Source organism: Tympanuchus pallidicinctus, unplaced genomic scaffold (genome assembly GCF_026119805.1).
Source record: "Tympanuchus pallidicinctus isolate F22 unplaced genomic scaffold, pur_lepc_1.0 scaffold26, whole genome shotgun sequence".
NCBI lineage: Eukaryota > Metazoa > Chordata > Aves > Galliformes > Phasianidae > Tympanuchus > Tympanuchus pallidicinctus.
Genome location: NW_026294743.1, coordinates 1173005 through 1191719, shown reverse-complemented (window position 1 = coordinate 1191719; position 18715 = coordinate 1173005). Strand labels below are relative to the sequence as shown.

The 18715-nt window shown below is 36.5% G+C and overlaps 1 protein-coding gene across 4 annotated transcripts in view; it reads left to right on the top strand.

The window, feature by feature from the left end:
- Positions 1 to 18715, top strand: part of DCLK2 (doublecortin like kinase 2) — a 79387-nt gene that overhangs the window by 37145 nt on the left and 23527 nt on the right. For 2 of the 4 annotated variants that reach the window (XR_008208529.1, XM_052690433.1), the window contains exons 3-8: positions 3696 to 3798; positions 5617 to 5718; positions 7012 to 7062; positions 9390 to 9484; positions 16446 to 16518; positions 17189 to 17297. Coding sequence is in view for 2 of the 4 variants with exons in the window: in XM_052690433.1 (XP_052546393.1) it covers positions 3696 to 3798; positions 5617 to 5718; positions 7012 to 7062; positions 9390 to 9484; positions 16446 to 16518; positions 17189 to 17297 (533 nt within the window). In the remaining 2 variants the exon portion in view is untranslated. The remainder of the gene's footprint in view (positions 1 to 3695; positions 3799 to 5616; positions 5719 to 7011; positions 7063 to 9389; positions 9485 to 16445; positions 16519 to 17188; positions 17298 to 18715) is intronic. The other 2 variants (XR_008208530.1, XM_052690434.1) reach the window with 1 other exon arrangement.

The following is an 18715-nucleotide window of genomic DNA, read 5'->3' as shown; positions in this document are numbered from 1 at the left end:
AATAGAAAATGGCCAACTCCCCTGTTTCTGCAGGACTGCTTTCCTTGTACTTTGCTCTTTAGGACATGGACAAACCCTTGAACCTCAGCAATGCTAATTTTGTTTGAAAAAGGGAAACAAAAATGATGATTACAAAGCTAGCCTGTCTGGTAAAGTAAACAAATATTTTACTTTTGCTTACTCAGAAAAAAAAGTTGCAAAGGGCAAAACTGTCAGGACAGCAAGCTGTGATCTGGTCCAGTCTAAGATGAGTAGCATTTCTTGGGAGAGAAGTGGAGATCTGTCAGACTGAAGGTAATAGTCTGGAGGTTATATCTAGTTCTGTCACAGTGACATTTAATATGTTATTATGTTTTTTGGTAGCAATTCATGGCGGGGAAAAAAAAAAACAAAAAAACCAAAAAATGAAACAACACATTGCATTTTTTTAAGAGCTTCAGCCTTTAATGCTTGTCACTACTGCTGAGCTGAAAAACACATCCACAAATCCAGCTTTACTTGGCATATCGTTTCTCTTAGTTTTTCTTTTGCCTTGTATTTTATGCACTTCCTTTTTCAAATATTTATACCATATCCTGTTTTCCTGAAGTCAGTAAATATAATTTTTTTCTTTATTGTTTAAAAAGAAATGAAAATAATCCTGTCTATCTTTTTCAGTTTGGATGTTGTAGTTCAATTTCCGTCTGATATGGGGATTTTGTCATCCTGAGCAGATTTCCCCAGACACAGGGTGTGGTTCTGCAGACTTAAACTGAACAGTCCTGTTGCTGTTATTTAAATTGAATCAGCCATGCTAAATTGAATCAGTCCATTTCTCTTTACAGCTCATCATTCTATGTTTAGGATGAAACATAGCTGTGCAGCTGGAATAAATAACAATTTATTCAGTGAACTCTTGGCTGGAAGGTGTTGATACTGATCTGCTGTGTGGTGTTTTTTTTAATTTGTCACTAATTGTATTATCTGTATTTCAAAGTTACATCACAAGTGTATGTGCTAAAAGCTTGAATTTGTTTGTACTAGAACATAAAACTAGTTAAAACCCCCAGGTAATAATTAAGGAACACAGTACTATTCACTTCAGCGTGTAAATTTCTTTCCATTCAACATAACTGCCTCTGAGACGACTGGATACCTTAAGAATATCTTCTCTTTGTGAGCTGTTGCGCTGTTATTTGGCACGAATAAAGTAAAAACAGCATTGTCATAGTCTGTGGATGAAGAGGTCAAATACTGTTACGCTTTACATCCAGTTTTGCTACGTCAAGAGCAGTATAGTTGGCTAGGCCTTCCACTCTGGTTGCCAGTCATTGCTTCCTGCCCATTACTTGTTCTTCTGGCTCACACTGTGACACTGGATGCTTCGACATGGCTTGAATGCTACTGGTGTGACACTATTTCTCCCATGGAGATGTATACCATTTCTTTATGAAATAGCCAGGAAAGGAAAAGATAGATGGTACTTATGTCAATTTCTACTGTGAATTCTTGTGTGAGGAAAGTATACATAAGTCTATGGAAATAAATACCTTTTTTTTTTTTTTTTTTTAAGGTGCACTTTCAAGGCTATTCCAGTCATCTTTTGTGCACAGATCATTGTAGATTCATTGGTGTGTAGAACTGCTCTATAAACAGCAAAAGGATGATACCACACATGATATCATACGTACATCTCCATGTATTTCTCACAATCTGACATAAGACCCATCATTCTGTCCTCTCCAGCTTACAGCTTGGATATTACTCTGGATGTGTTAAGGAGTCAGGGAGAAGCTTCATATTAGAACCAGATTCATTTTAGTACAGCATTTAAGTGTAACCAGCTCAAAACAGCACTACAACGGCACTAGAGGCACAAGCAAACAAGTGACGGGTGTACAGCCTGTGGGAACGGCCCCCAGTAGGGGACTTGGGATGTGAGCTTGTGCTTCACAGAGAGCTTCTTTCTCTTTGCAGTGGTGCATCCTGGATGACTATTCTGAACGCTTTCTCATAGCTTTTCTTATAATGGTGGGTTTGAGTTGGCTGTTGAGCTCTCTGCCCTCCTACTCCTTGCAGGTGGGAAGGATATTTGGTCTTTTTTTTTTCTAAAGCTTGCTTTTGCTTCAGTGGTGAGGCTTCTGGCAAAAGAAAGAAAAAAATCTGAAATCTCTGGAAATGGCAATGTTCGGTTATTAATAGAGAAGGTTATTAAGTAGAGGGGATGTTAGCATGTTAGCAAGACTCTGAAATTTGTACAGCCTTTTGAATCAAGTTGTTACTGCCTCTTTGGTAGCAATTTCAAGTGCAGCTTAAAATGTCTCCAGGCAGCGTGACTAGATTGTTGTAAAGACGGTAGGACAAAAATAAAAGGATTTCGTTAGTGGCTGGAATCCTTTGTCTCCCTAACACAGTGAAAGAAATACTCGATACTGCAAGTGGCACAGCATGAGGACGGTACTGGAGGGGCACCTGCTGCTGCTCTGGGTGAGCTGCCATGACAACTGTGCTGCTTCTGGCTGCCTGGTCTCTTCTTGCAGAGCACACAGGGTCATTGGTATTCTGAGTGCTGCCTGCTGCAGGCAGCAGCAAGCCCTCCCTCCAGATATGCCAGTATTTGCCATTATCACCCTGGGTAAAATATGCAAATGGTGCTGACAGGTAGCTGGAAAGGAGAAATACCCGTTTCCCTAGAAACAATCATTTGTTTTACCTGGTTAATTAAATGGTTTTACCAAATAGTTCCACCTTTCCTAGCTTCTGCCTGTTTTTTATTCCCAAATCTCATTCAGGGTATGCAATGCCAAAAAAGAATGTTAAAAATAATAGAGAAGGGGTGGGGAAGGTTGGGAGTGGGAGAGGATGTAAAGCAATTACACAGGAAAATGCTGATCAGATTAGTTTTAAGAATTATCTTGCTACCTGTAATCTTTTTTTTTTTTTTTTTTTTTTTCTTAGAGTGAATTAAAAGCAGTTCAGTGAGATTTATTTTGTGGCATTATTGGTTTTAATTTGTTCTAAATTAGATATTTACTCCTACACAAACTGATTTCTTGAGGCTTAGTTGCTTTTTTGTTCTTATTTTTTCCATGATCTTTAGTTTTGTCTCTTTAAAGAAAGTCTAAAGCATTTGTCCTTTTTAAAGCCTCATCTTTCTTGAAATAGATTGTAACAATAGTACTTTAACAGTTAAAAACAGAATGAGCTGTGAAGGGCATGGAAGGAACTCTGTATTTTGTTTTTTTCTGGAATACCTTTTAAGAAAAGGGACAAGTAGTGGTTTGGTTTGATGTGACATTTGAAGATGAAAATTAAATACATTAGAGCATTAAGAAAAATATTACAGAAGCAAAAATTTGAACAGAGTTTGCTCACAAGCCATTAGTGCAAGAATACCACAAGCTTTAATGCTACTTACCAGTAGGGTTTCTAGCTGCAAAGCCATTACCATGCACATATAGGCAAAAGTACAGGTAGAAGAAGTACAAGAGGAGCATGTCTTGGAGGTAAGGGGCAGTAAGTATTTACATTCTTGACTGTGAGTGTTCCTGCACATGAGGAATAGCTAAAGTACTTGAGAACTACGACTGTTATTATAGAAGAACATTAGAGTAAAAAGGAGTACACAAACTTAATAAGAGTTGCTGACTAACGGAAGATTTACCATTTGAAAATGCTACATTTGTTTGTTTTAACCTGTATGTTTTGCCATTAAGGTGACATGCTTGCAGGACTTCTTTGGAGATGATGATGTCTTCATTGCATGTGGACCTGAAAAATACCGGTATGCTCAGGATGACTTCGTTTTGGATCACAGTGGTAAGACTGCATTTCCTGAACCCAATAGAAACAAATTCATTGAGGTCTTTCCTAACCTCTGGTCAATCCTCAAGAGCTATATGATATAGGAAAATATGTGTTGGAATATATTTCCATATCACTTAAAGCATTTTTCCCAACCCATCATCTATATTCTGTACATCAGTTAAAATCCACCAACAAACATGATCTGTTTTCTTAGGAAACAAATCCTGTCCTTAAACTTGCCTGGAAAACAGCATTTTAAAAAAGTTCACTTACATTTCTAATATAAGTGTAATTTCTAAAATTGCATTTTAAAAGGTTCACTTACATTTCTAGTGTTTCTAAAGCCAGTTACAAACATTTTCTTTTGACAACTGCAGACTACAAGATGGTCTCCATGTTATTGTCTTCATGTGAGTTTTGAAAAATCTTATACATAACTGCTAATTTCATGTCTCAGATTGTCCTGATAAACAATTCATATATCATTCTTGAATGCTGTAGACCAAATGTTGTGCTTGTTTATATTGTGAAAGTTTTGTGGGTAGCAGTAATTGCCCTGGCAAGAATCATCAGATTATTTGAGGTTCACTTTGGATTGTGTATTTATGCTGTTTTTTCTAATTGCTATAAACAATCTAATTTGATTACAAAATCTTCTATTATATTAAGTAATATAGTTATATGCCTAACCATAGTGTTTTATACACCTGAATGCGTTGGCAAATTCAGCTCTCTCCCATTCTACTGTTATTGCCAGCATGCTGCTCTTCTAGAACTACCAGAGTATTTTGATTCAAATAAATGGTAATTTTTACATACGGTTTTAAACTAGCTGAGGTCCAGTTGTATTCTTGTGCAGCCATAAGAGAACATGACCGTATTACCTCACACTGCAAATTCTAGTCTGGACAAAAATATAAATACCCTTGGTTAAAAGTTTGCTTTTCCCATACTAACATGTGCAGACTAACCACGCTGATTTCCTTACTGAGAAACTAGAAACTGAGGGTTTCTTTCTCGCTTGGTCTCTTCACCATCAATGGGCCTTGCTTTGTATAATACTTTTGGAGGACTTCATAGATAAATAGATAAAAGCAATTTCAGTACAGAGTGGATCATGCCTGGGGTGTACAGCTCTACGTATCATTTTTGATGATGACTTGATAGCATAGTCATGGCATTGCCATTACAGTGATAAATAACAGGGACAAAATTAAGAAGGAAAACGATATGATTAGATGGGGAGAGATTTGCAATAGATGCTAACTGTAGGAATTTAAATTTTTCAAAAATGTCAATACATGTATGATTATTTACTCCTTTCCTATTTGGGTTGTCCTTTATTTCATGATATATAGTTGATGGTAAATTACAGTAATCTGTTGTCTCAGCATTTTGGAAGCAATAGGCATTTTTCACCTCCTCAAAAATTGTTCACAACATCAGTTTCTTGCAAAAGAAGGTAAAATAAGCTTGCTGTGCATTTACCCTACATGAAGTTGCCATTTCAGCACACAGAATTTACTGAACTATCAGAGGAACATTGTCTTTGACTGACTTCAATCATTTGGCCGCGCATAGGTACAAATTTGAATAATTATCATAATCCAAGTTCAAGACTTTGAATATGACATGTGGAATGTTATATAAAGCATTTGGCTCAAAAATTTTTTTATGATGTGTGGGTTAAGTCCTGAGATTGCTTCATTCAGCTTGGCAAGCGTATCGGGAAAACACTGGTTTTTTTCTGGATAATAAACAGCAACTGCAGTGTTTGCAGAAAGCTGGTACACTGGATTGTGTTTGAAATTCCACCTGCTTGGTTTGCAGAATGCCGTGTTATGAAATCGTCTTACTCCCGATCATCTGGCATGAGGTATTCAGGGTCCAAAAGTCCAGGACCTTCACGTCGAAGCAAATCACCTGCATCAGGTACAACATCTAGGATGAGCACATGAAATACACTCAAGCAGTTGCTTAAGGGGTTGAAAAAGCTATTGGCTCTTTGTGAAATACAACTGGCATGATTTCTTTCCTGATAAAAATGTTTTACCTGTTTCTCACATAGATTTAGTACTAGTTTATAATAAAGCATACATTTATTTTTGAGTCCTAAGAAGAAATCTTGTTTCTATTTATTAATTAACAGGCACAAAAAGTTTGATTTTGAGAAGATTGGAATAATTTGTTCCAATAGTTTACCTGGGATATGCTTTCAGCATAGCAGTTAATTTGCTTGAAAACTTAACTATAGGATGGCTATGTGGTTGAATTGATGCTCATGGACTATAGTCTTAAATGTTTTGAATTCAGAAGCTTTTTCCTATGTAAACCAAATAATGTCAAAATACAGGATTTTGTTATTTGAAGCAAGTTTAGGAGCTATTCTGGAATATAATTACTCATTAACAGAGATTTTTTTTTCTTGTACTCTGTATAATTTCAAAGTAAGGTTCATGTTGTGTATTTGACGGAAGCGTGACTGAATCCCATCTGTTCCAAACACTGAGTCTTTTATACAAATAAATAGAAAGGAGAATCTTGTTTTTCCTATTCTAGTTTTGCATCTAATTTTTAAATAAAATAAAACTCAATTGATTTCTTTCTCTCAGACCTGAAGAAGTAGTCCTGAAATCAAACCACTGAATATGTAAATATACAGTGCTCTGTTTCAGTTGTAATTATATGTGTGTAAGCTCCTATGCCTGTATTCAAAACTACAATATGTTCCAAATTCTCACATCCATATCAATATTTATTGCTTAATAGATGCTGTTTAAAGTCATTTTATGTCTGTGAGATCTTTAGAAGTGGAATATTTATCTTCTGTTTGCAAAGTTGGTATATTTAACTGGAAAGCCTCAAATGGTGAGTTTCAGGAATGGCCTGTATTTCACACAATCCTGTTAACTGCAGTCAGATTGCACAGGACATATATAGAATATATTCATTATCAATAGTGAATTTTAGGCAAAGTATTTAGAAATCAGCACTGCCATTTCCTAATTTATTTCTCCTTGGACCATTCCTTTCTCCTTCCATTGGTTAGCTTAATCTGAAAATTTATCCAAAGTGTCTGCATTTTATCCTTCTATTTACTTGCCTTTTTTTCTCATGTGATGCTATCTTTTTTTTTTCCCCTTCTTTCTTTCATGCATGTTCAGAGCTGTTTAATAACTTTTCTCCTTAATGTCTTTTTCCTTTGTGTCAAATATATGAGTACAGTTAAGAAGGGTGGCCACTACTCCAGTGCTCATTCTTCAGCAAAATCCCCAGGTGAGCCATTACTGTTATGGCTGTATATCACTAGTGTGTCTCCTTCCTCTCCATTTCCATTTTCCTCTGCATCTGTGAGTATTTTTAAGATTGAAATGCACATTTTGCATTTACTGAGCCAGACCCATAATGCATCCATTATTCTTGTGAAAAGTAGGTCTTTGAGATAATCTAAATGACGCTTTATAGTTGTTTGTTGGACATCTGCTACCATTGTTAATGTTAAATTAATCTTACTACAAGCAGAAAAGCATTCTGAGAAGCAGAATAGAAATGTTCAGGTAGTGGAAAAAAACAAGAGAGGCGCTGACAAGAGAGGTGCAGAAACGTGTACCACACCTTTCTATTTGCAGCCTCTTGCTCTTCTTTTTTTCTTTTGGTGTTTTAGAACCAAGGCTGGAATGACAAGAAACCTCTTTCAACCTTCAGTTCCAAGTGAAAATTTTGCTGGTATTGCTCTGAAACACTAAATCTCTTTCAAGTAACTTATGTTTTCATTAGCAAATAAGTTGTGACTTTGGACCATATTAAAAGTGTTGACTTTTACCTTTACAATTTTAAAGGTATTCACAGGTTTTACAGTATTCAGCATTCCACTACAGTAAATTGTCACTTAACGTGTACTAGTTAAGGAAAAACAGAGTAGATTTATTTTTCTTTATGTTCAAGCTGCTTTTTCGGTGTAGAAAGAAAACTCAAAAGTACTTACACTTAGAAATTATTTAAGATTGCAAGTTTTGCATATACATGAAATAATCAGCAAATCAATTCAGCAAACAAGCTAAGTGCTAAAAATAAATACAGATTGCTTCTGTTTTCCAAGTTTAAAAAAAAAAAAAAGTACTGCTGTCTGCAGGGGGGTTGGACTCAATCTCTAGAGGTCCTTCCCACCCCTACAATTCTGTGATTCTGTGATTTACAGACATCCCTTTCAGATCCTTGGCAGAGTGTGCTACGTATTGTATAACAACAGAAGGAAAATAGTTGGAAGGAACCTCAGGAGGTCATTTAATCACACCCCTGGCTCAGAGTGCCACCACACTTGTCCAGCAAGCACAGAGCTGGAATACTGTGAGTGTATGGTGGGACATTCTTCCTTAAAAGAGGGAAGATTGTTAACTAGCCAAACTCTCGGGTACAGCTTAGTGGTTCTGCCATTGCTTAAAAGAGTGATAGTGACTTAGAGACGGAGATGACTTATGGTGTAGGCTTCAATGGTTATGTTCAGGAAAGACTGTCTTATCTATGAGTTTCATAAAAAAGAATTTGTGAAGAAACAAAATTGTTTTTCTTCTGTAGTAATAGTTGGTCTTTTTTTGTTCATGTACTTTACAGCTGGGAACTACTTCTAACAGCATTTACTAGCCCTTCTCATCTTCATACTTGCAAATTCCTTTCAAAACAACAAGGCGCTGACATGCTCAGTTCAAAGAAGTTTATGTAAAACAAAGTGATGAAAAGCAGCATATTTACAGATCTGCATGAGGGACATAGGCTTCTAAATTCCTTTTACTTCTTTAAAAATGCACTTAAGCTGAAGTTACTTATCTATTGCTTGTGTGCAACCCTTGTTAAAGTCAAACTCAAAACTATGTTGAAATACTAAATATCTTTTGCAGAAAAAAATAAATTCTTAGTCCTGTAACTGGTTTGGGAATCAATTTTAAAAATTTCAAGACAGACTTATTCTATAGCTAAATATTTGTACCTTAACATCACACATGAGAGATACAGTTATGAAGAACAAGAATTTCTGGAAGTTGCAGTGCAGTCAGCCTGGACTACTAACAGGTAGACTGCTGAAGCTGAAAAAAACGTATTTAGATTACACTCAAAAACAGCAAAAAGCCCACAACCAACAAACCATCAAAAATTGTGTTCTGCAGAATGTTATACCTGAAAAGTATTGTATTGATACAAAAGGGAGAAAAAGACAGCCTTGTGTTTCTGCTTATGAAAACTTCCTCTCCCTATATTTTGTTGTGCAATATCACAGTAAATTCTGGAATGTAAAGAGATTATGTTTATTACAAAAGCTCTCACACTTGCAAAGTACAGAGTTGACTTTTTAAAATTCTGAAAGAGCAATGTGATATTTGTGTATTCTCTTAAACCCATATATAGCCACATGAGTTTTGGGTGAATAATTTTGTGGTATGTGATCATATAATTTATTCCTAATTGATGACAAGTCTGTTTTGATCTTTATGCACAGATTTGAGTGATATCTAGTCAGAAAGAGTTATTACATTTTAGAGCTAGTTAGGTGGGTTTGTCTGCTTGTTTTTAATCATCTTCCATTTGTTTGCTTGTATTACTTTTGGCAGTTAATGGAACACCAAGCAGTCAATTATCCACTCCAAAATCTACAAAGTCCTCCAGTTCTTCACCAACAAGCCCAGGCAGCTTTCGTGGACTCAAGGTAAGTATCAGATCCATAAAAATACTCTATTCTCTTATTAATTGGTGTATTACAGTAACACTGAATAATAGTTTTTTTTAAAAAAAAAGGTTATAATTCTATGGAGCAGCCTTGCTAGTATGAGGTTAAAGTCAAGGTTAGAGTGCAAGAGGGAGCTGATGTACAACTTCTGTATTTCATCTCTCAATCTTTGTGTCTTGTCACCATCTTTGCAGGGTGGTGAACTGAGCTTAAGGAAATCTGAAGATGTTGACAGTGGTTTGAATACGCCAATTAATCCTTCAGGTTTTGCACTGTTTTGTAGATGGCATAAATTCTCGGAGTAATTTATATCCCCTTAGCATATATTAATGTAGTATCCTCTTCAAAATAGTTTATCATCCTGCAGCACTGCTCAAAATTTCATCTGAAGCACCCTTCCTTCACCTGTGGCACAGAATTTCACTACTTAATGCAATCTCCTGCCAGAAAGCATGAGAGGGATTCCTTTGAGAGCTGCCTGAAATCTGGCAGACTTTTCTCTGTGTTGCACCAAGAGAATTCTCTGCCTCTTGTATGAAAGAATGGCAACATCTATAGTTCTTAGAGGCTGCCCGGAGCCTTTTACTTGGTAAAATTAAAGGAATGGTCTGGAGCACACAGCAGAGAATCATACTGCTGCATTTGTGCAGCTCTCCTTTCAAGGAGAATTTTCTTATGGAATCATGAATTGCAGCTTTTGTGGAAGCAGACTACATGGTTTTCTGTCTGATTATTCTGATCAAGTAATAGCTCCCTTTGGTGAGCACAACAGTTGTGAAGAGGCTGCAAAATTCTGTGGAGAACTGTTGTCTGAATTAAGGGTCTGGCTAAAGAAGTGATTTGAATAGTATTTAGATCTGTTTTTTTGACATGCTAATTGTTACCACGTCTTTGTTTTGTGAAGAGTAATCTTTTCTCCAGATACTTGAGAAAAGACTTTGATTTCCATGTTAAATTTCAATATATTTTAGTGTTTGGCTCATTTAGACAATTCATATTAATGAGCTGTACCATTCCATAGCTGCTTTTTGTCCAAAGCAACATAGATTGATCTTTGTTTATAAAGCACTTTCAAGAGCTGCAATAGTTCAGATATTGAAAATTGTAACCGTGGTCTTAAATTCGTCTTGACAGCTCTTGTATAAATTTATGGTAAAGAATGCCAAAATTAGTGGACATGAGGCTCTCAGCTGCTCCGTGCAATACTTAACAAATGCTCGTTACTGAAATTACAAGTTTAGAAACTGGATAATTAGGCTTTTTTTTTCCTCTCCATACGGTGTTCAATAGATTAAAGCTCCATTAAGAAAGAGAGAATTCTGTTAGTTTTTCAAGCGTTTCTCTGTGAAGTGGATGTGTCCTGTTTTCCCTTCACTGTCAATTTCAATAAAGTAGACTGCTGTACCTTTTCATCTAGGAGTTTAATTGATGCTAGATATTAATGAGTCTTCCTGTCTTCCTGTCAAGTCATTCCTATATAACAAAAAAAACCACCAACTATAAATGAATCATCTCAGACCTGATGTGTCACTGAAGTAGTGAGTATCCCTTATTTTATCCCATTGAGATGTATCTGCTCCAGCTGTGTTCCTAAGACTAAAGATAGGAAAAATTAGTGGGTGAATCTCAGGATAATTTCCAAAAGGATGAAGAACACTGTGCAATTTCCTGGTTATGTTCTAGTATTAATGACAGTTTCAGTGGAAAATATCAACATAAAAACAGTAACAGAGAAGCATTTTAATGCAAAACAAGATTATTTTAAGAAACCCATTGCTATTACTCTAAGATTGATCTTGGCAAATCCAATGACAAAAACAGCAGGAAAGCACAGACCAATTTCAGTATTTTGAGATTATTGGTGCTCTCTATTATTGAAGAATTCCTTGTTGCTACAACTGCATCACTGCACAGACAAATAATCTGGTTTTCTGTGCTTATTTAAAGGTACCATGAACTGCAGCTGAACGAAAATGAGGATATAAATAAATACTGTGGCAGACAGTGAAGGTATAAAGAATATTTCTGAGGATTTTTTGGCTTTGGAAATGCAGTATTATAGCTGCCTTTTCCTTTAAAGTGAAGCCTTCTCAGTCCACAAGGATTCTTTCTGTTTGCACTGCTTTATAAGTACAAGTGCAGAATCTCCTTGCAGAAAACACTTCTGATGAACAGCTTATCTTCTAAGGGAAAGGTTTTACTTCTGTTCCTTTTTGGCTCTCCAAATAGAGCACCCATATGCTATTAATTGTTCACTGCATACATTAAGCCAATATGCTCTACAACATTCCGATTTTGTAAAAGTGTTTGAACATTTTTTCTGGACTCTCAAATGATATTGAAGTCATCAGAATTTATGCTATGGCTGCAGAATAATAAACACTACACAATTCTCCTACAACCTTAAATAAATGCCTCTAGTCTAGTAAGTGAAAAATAAAGATACACCACAATGTTGCCTTTTGACTGTAACTGCATGAATAAATAATAGCACACATTAAAGAAGCAAGCAAAGTTGCGTACTACTTTCCTTTTGTTTGTCCTTTCATTATGTTTTTAACCTCACAATCTGAGCTCATTACTAAGCATTTAACCTATTGTAGAGGTTTGTTTCAAGGTAAGGATTTAGGTATAACAGACAGGGGCATGAACTACATGGTTACTTGTTACTTGCAGTTGGTTCTCAATGTGTGTTTATAGACTCAGATATGTAATGTCATAAAGGGTTCTTTGACTCCTAGCTCACCTGGTACATGTGTTACTAAGCATGACATGTATCATAAAAATCATCAGAGACTATAGTATGTATGAGATTTTGAACAGTAGTGTTGTAATATCCTTACTTGGGTGTGTTTTGTTGTCTCTTACTGGAATCAAGTACTCTGAAGTCTTACCTTTTTTTTTTTTTTCCTTAATAAAATTATACTTTGCAGATGAGGCATTTCTTAGAATTGCAATTATGCTAAGAAGTAGTGTTTGAATTTGTCTTATGTTACTTTTTTGACTTACTGAGCAAATGATCGAAGAGAAAGGGCATTAAGACCCAATCCAGCAATTAAGTTAAGCACTTGCTTAATTTTAAGCTATTGATTAGTCCCTTTTACTTCAATGGGACAGTTAATTTACTTAAAGTTAAACATGTGCTTAAGTGATTTGAGAGATCAGTACCTATCTCCATCAAGGCAGTAATTGTTAGTATTGTATGCATGTTTGCCTGTTAGCAATGGCATATTAGGGATATATGCAAGGAATTATCGAGCCTAGGCAACAGCAGTTCTGAGAGGAGTTCTTTAAGTGTTGCTTTTGGTAAATCTACAATTAAGTTTCTTTCTTGTTCATAGAGTAGATAGAAAGACTTGGCTATTCGGTGATGGGAAGAAAACCAATGTATTCAACTCTATGTTATCTCTGCCTTGGGTTCTCTGAAAGCTTTACATAATATGGTGAAACTCAGAATCTCTTTAGGAGAAACAGTAAATCTTTGCATGGTTCTTCAGTGTTACCAGAGCAGTGCAACAAAAAGTATTTATATTGTTTTTATCTTAGAGATTTGTTAGTATTGAGCATTGTAATAAAGCACTTACGTACACGTACAGCCATGTACACCAGACCAGGCAATTCGGTGACAGAAGTCTTCTGACAAGTGAAACAGACACAAAGACACCTTTAGGTGGGAAGCAGTAACACTGCAGAAAAAAAAAAAAAAAAAGCTCTAGAAGGCACTATCCCATATGGCTACCAAGAAGTTACTTATTGAATGTGGGGGGATAAAAAAAACAACACCAAAACATTTCTACAAACATTTGTATCATGGACAGTTTATCTATCCTGAGTGCAAAGGTTAATTGCACTCAGGTCAATTAAAGGTCAATTAAAAAGGTCAATTAAGGTACCATTCTACTTCAGTAGAATGTGAAATTCAATCTGTGGATCCTTCCTGAGACTCTCGTTAGATGAAAAATAAAATCCCACCAGATGTACACTTATCTCAGATTACCTTCTTACTTTTTCCATCTTTTTATATAAACACAATTTTTCTGAGGTATGGTAGCATTTTCACTCAAAAGACATATAAAAGTCTTATGTACTGGGTGAGTAGCATTAACTGAAATGAAGACTGACAAGCTGCTGTTTTTTTTATCTCCCAAATCATAGACTCAGGCTCTGAAACAGATCTTCAGGGACCCTGGCCAGTCCCTCCCTACTTACCCATCACCTTATACTTGCACACTCATTTTACTTCATCTCTTGAATTCTGTGATGATTTAAAAGCTTTTGTGATTTTCAATTGATTTTTTTTTTTTTCCTGGATACTTCAGATGTTGAAAGAAAAAAGAAAAAATAAAAGAAAATCCTACTTTGATTATTTGGCTGTTATATGGTAGAAACAGGCGTCATACAATGAGGTAATAATATTGCCTTGGGTCTGAGTTTTCTATGACTTGCATATGAGAGAGAAGGTGGATTTATGTCCTGTGCACAGTGTAAGGGGAGCAGTACTGAAGGTGCTTACAGTGTAGACTAGAATACAGGAGGTGGAGTTGTTGCAAAGTTTAATCTGCATGGTGATCATAGATTCCATCTGTATTCAGTAGTGTATCAGTGTGCATCCTCTTCTCTTCTCTGTGCAAATCCAGCCATGACTAGTGAACTAGGGATATCAATCGTGCAAGATACTCAAAATACCACAAATCACTGGGTAGCTTAATGATCAGAAAATATCTAATTAATAATTGTTACTTAGCCATGAGTCACTTGCTATTAACTCACATCCCTTTCCCACCTTTTCTGTCTAATCAAGTACATCATAGACAGCTGGAGAGTTTATGTCTACTCTGACACAATAGGGAAAGACTAGACTGGTTTTGCCAATGAGGAACCGAGACCAGTAGACCCAGCTCCCAAAATACAGCTAAAGTGGGTTAGACCTCATCTCTAGAGCCATGAGGTAAATAATTATTGGCAGATATAAGGTTAAGTTGCTTTTTCAGCTTCTGATCAATCATCTCAGCTAGAACAGCAACATTAGAATTTTTCCTTTTCCTATTGTCTTAGCTTTTTGTGTCTTAGCTATTTTCCTGCTCCTATCTGTTTCCTTCTTGTAAATACAGTGGTAAGAAGTTATGTGCCTAGTCACGCTCTGACCTGATTATAAGGATGAAGGAAGGTGGAAATGTGAGCTAGGTATTCATTTGTATTTTCACTCATTCAAAAGCCCAAATGGATTACTGATGTTTTAGTGTGACTCATGTCTAATATTTTGCAGGGATCTCTTCTGTTACCCCTGTTTCATACCTGAAGGTGTGACTGATGGGATAGGAGACTGACTCATGATTTTGCATCAGTGTCATTTAAACTAAGTGTCCTTGTTCCTAATCCTTGTTAAACAAATAGCTCAGAAAGACTGTTACATTAACACAGTCTCATTTTAGGTTATTAGCAGTGAGTAGTAGTAGTAGCTGCCTGGTTGCTGTTTGATGCTACTGCTATGCCAAATGCTGGTAAACAACAGAGGCTCTGCAAAATTAACTTGTACAGCTGTACAGTTGTACAGCTACCGTACCTTTAGCTGATCTGGCAGCTCAGCTGCCACTAGAAACTTAAGCATTCATTAGCATTTCATGAGCCTTTAGACAATATCCCTATCTGTCAGTTCAGTTTTTTCGTTGACAATAGTGTTAATGATTTAAAATATTCTGCAGTGTAACCAGACAATGTCAGCTAAATGGAAAATGCTGCATTTGGATTCCTGGTGTCATGCAAAGCCATTTCAACAGACACTGAGCTTAAGGCAGGGAAGCATTTTAATCCTTGATGTGGTGAGCAGTGAGAACTATTGTAATAGCCCACGAAGAAAACAAGGTATTGGAAATTCACAGAACAGCAAGAAATACTACATAGAATGGGATGAGGTAATAATTTTATGTTTATTTTATTTTATACTTAATACTACTTACTGAATTATTAAACTACATTTAACTGTAGTAGGAGAAGTTATAAAAAACAGCAGCACGTAGAACAGATCAGTACCTTTTACTGTTCACTGCATTTGTTTGTACACCACCCCATTTTTAAATAAAAGTTGATTGCTCATTATGACAGGACAACTTCGAGTGGAACTGCGAGGGTTCAGATCAAGTTACCAGTTAAGAAGTTAGTGCAGAAAAAGCTGTTTTCATCACACATCATCCTTCAAAACCAGTTAGATGATTGTTTTTGCAAAGACATCTAACCTGTACTGTTAGTGGAGATCCTCAGTCCTGACATCCATAATAACCTAAAGTACAAACTTTTAAACTGCCAAGCAAATCTGGCTATCACAGAGGTTCTAGGCACCCTAAGACAAAATTATGTTGTTTAAATGTAAACTAGTAGAGTCATGAGAGCATTTCCACATTACCTTCTTAGCATGCTTCAGTGCTAATCGGAAGAGGGCACAGACTGACAGAGCTCAGCTGGGGAAACCTCTGGCAGTGCCAGCTGTGAAGTAGATGTGTTAGAAGAAGACCGCTGGATAGGTGTCGAGAGGTGGCTCTATCTGGGTTTGAATCTCTAGCTGACATGAACAGACATGTTACCCAGAATGCAGAGTGTATTGCAGCTATCTTATTCCATAGAATGAAGAGAGAATGTTTGTGCAGTGGGAGAGCATTTTCTTTGCTGCTAGCAGTTTTGCTAAAACATGTTCAACTACTTTTATAAACAGGAATATCAAGCTTGTGTCTTAAGTTTGGTGAAAAACAGTGTTTTATGCTAAGAAAGATGAGCTGTGAGAAAGCAAGAGTAAAAATAAAATGAGAGTGGAAAAGCAATCTGACGCTGTAGAGGTGTTTAATTTAGAACTTTTTTGTAAATTTTCTGTTGTTTTCTCTACATTTCTTCCTGATTCCTCCTTGCAGTTTCTTTATCATGATAAATAAGATCTTACTTGCTTTCATAGATCCCTCCTCATGGTGGATCATCGTCCAATGTGAATGGTGTACCTGAATCACTCCATTGCCAGAGTCCTGAAGGTAGGTCACCAACAATTACTAAGCGCCCTTGCAAAAATTTTGCTGTAAATAAAAATTGGTTTAGAAATGTTAGATGTTAGCCTGCTGGTTTGTCAGTCACTGCTCCCGGATTTGTATCATCAGCAAACTTGCTGGGTGGGTGAATTGTATCCCTTCATCCAGGTAATCAATGAAGATTTTGAACAAGGCTAGATATGACAATGGCATAACCTAGTTCAGGCTAAATGAACAAACAACAAACAAAAACTTGAAGCAATTGGACTGGATGCTGCCTTTTATCATATAAAGAAAATATGCATTTTTACTTGCTGTTGTGGTTTTTACACGTACTGTTGATGAATCTTTCTTTCATATATTCAAAAACAGTGAAGACACTTCAGAAAAAGTATTTTGAGTTCAGAAAGCATTCTAACTGCATTCCTCACTTTTACAATACATCCACCCTAAAGGTAATAGTTGACTTACATGCAAGAAAGGTCAAACAACTCTGCCTCATGCTGTTCATTCTTACGTTTGAGATTAAAAATAAGGGAATAAGCAGAGAGGAAAACAGCTTACACTTCCGTTTTGTATCTGTGACTGTTTTAATTCTGTATCTACCTATGGGGAATATATTACACCCTGCTGACACCTCTCTTCACTTTGTGTTACTGACCTTGCTTTTCTGCAGGTGTGAATGGAAACAAGTGCTCAGGGTCATCCACCATTCTTGAGAAATATAAAGTCGGAAAGGTGATTGGTGATGGCAATTTTGCTGTTGTGAAGGAGTGCATAGAACGGTGAGCAAGGAGAACGTTCAGTAGTGACAATTTATTTTACTGGATAGAATCCCTGTGCATTAGCACGATTGCATAGGAAATGTGATGAGATGAAAGCAAAGGGCAGTTACAAAGAAATGCTTACACTTCAGGAGAACTAGACAAAGGAAAATACGCAGAGCTTCCTATGTGTTATTCCACCAAAGGCATGTGAAAACAGCAGAGCAATGTAGCTTTTTAATCCCCAAAGCTGAAAGAGATATCACCTCTTAATGGAGGCTCTTAGGGAAACAATACAGACCTTCAAGAAACCCGTTCACACCACATGAGACTGTTGGAAATGACAGGAGATTTTTTGTGGCACCTAAGACACAGTCTTTCAGGAAGCCTCAGCAATTTTGCTGCTACGGGATCCTACTGCTTGCTGCTGACATCATTCTTCACAGCTTTTGGTATACTGTGAACAAAGTATTCTTAAAAGCATACAGTTAGCAGCAGATAGCCTGTGTGATTGGCTCCTTTCTGCTTGCTTGTTCAGTGGGGTAGCACAGTGTGGAGCCAAAGACCCTAAGTCAACCTTTTAATATTCCAGACTCTGAAATATTCTTGTGCCCAACTTCCCTGAGGGTAAGCAGGACACCTTTACAGACCTGTGCTGTATTACTGCTCATTCTCTGCAAGCTTTGTGTCATGCTTTGCTGCTGTTGTAAACAGAACAGATGATTTGACTGTCACTTTCTCAGTTTATGTCTTAGAACCACCTTCTTTATCAATCTGAGAATTATGTCAGCTTCTTAAACATTAAGAAGAATCTCCAACTTGACTATAAGCACTGAGCAAATTCTATAAAATACATAGCAGTTATCAATATATTTGATCCACATCTGCTGGTTTACTTTAAATAAACATCATTTTGAACAAGAACATCTCATTCCAATCTTAGCAGATCATATATTCACACTGGCATTCTTGCTAAGTCACGCAAATGACCCAAAAGGGTTGTGCAGTGAGGCTGAACATGCTGAACAGATATGTATAAATTACAATCCCTACCTTTATGCACCCCTTTTTTTCCCCTCAAGAGAAAGGTTCCTTGATACTGTATCTGTGTTCTTTCTTTTCTGAAAGTAGTATTGGTAGGTAATATGCAATACATCTAGTACTCTCTCTTGATTTATAGCAGATAAGAATGATCATTATTGTTAATACTTGATGACATACTAGCAACCAGGTTTATAAATTAACGAATAAAGACTTAGGTGACAGCTTCTAGAGATGCAATCTGATTACAATATTGATACAGGAAAAATAAAAAATGGCTGAGTGATGAGTACACTCTGAATAACTTCATGTTGCAAGTGCAGGGATTAGATAATGCTTCTATCAGTGTTAACGTCCAGACTCCATGGGCTTGATGTTTCCACCAGGAAACTGTGTTC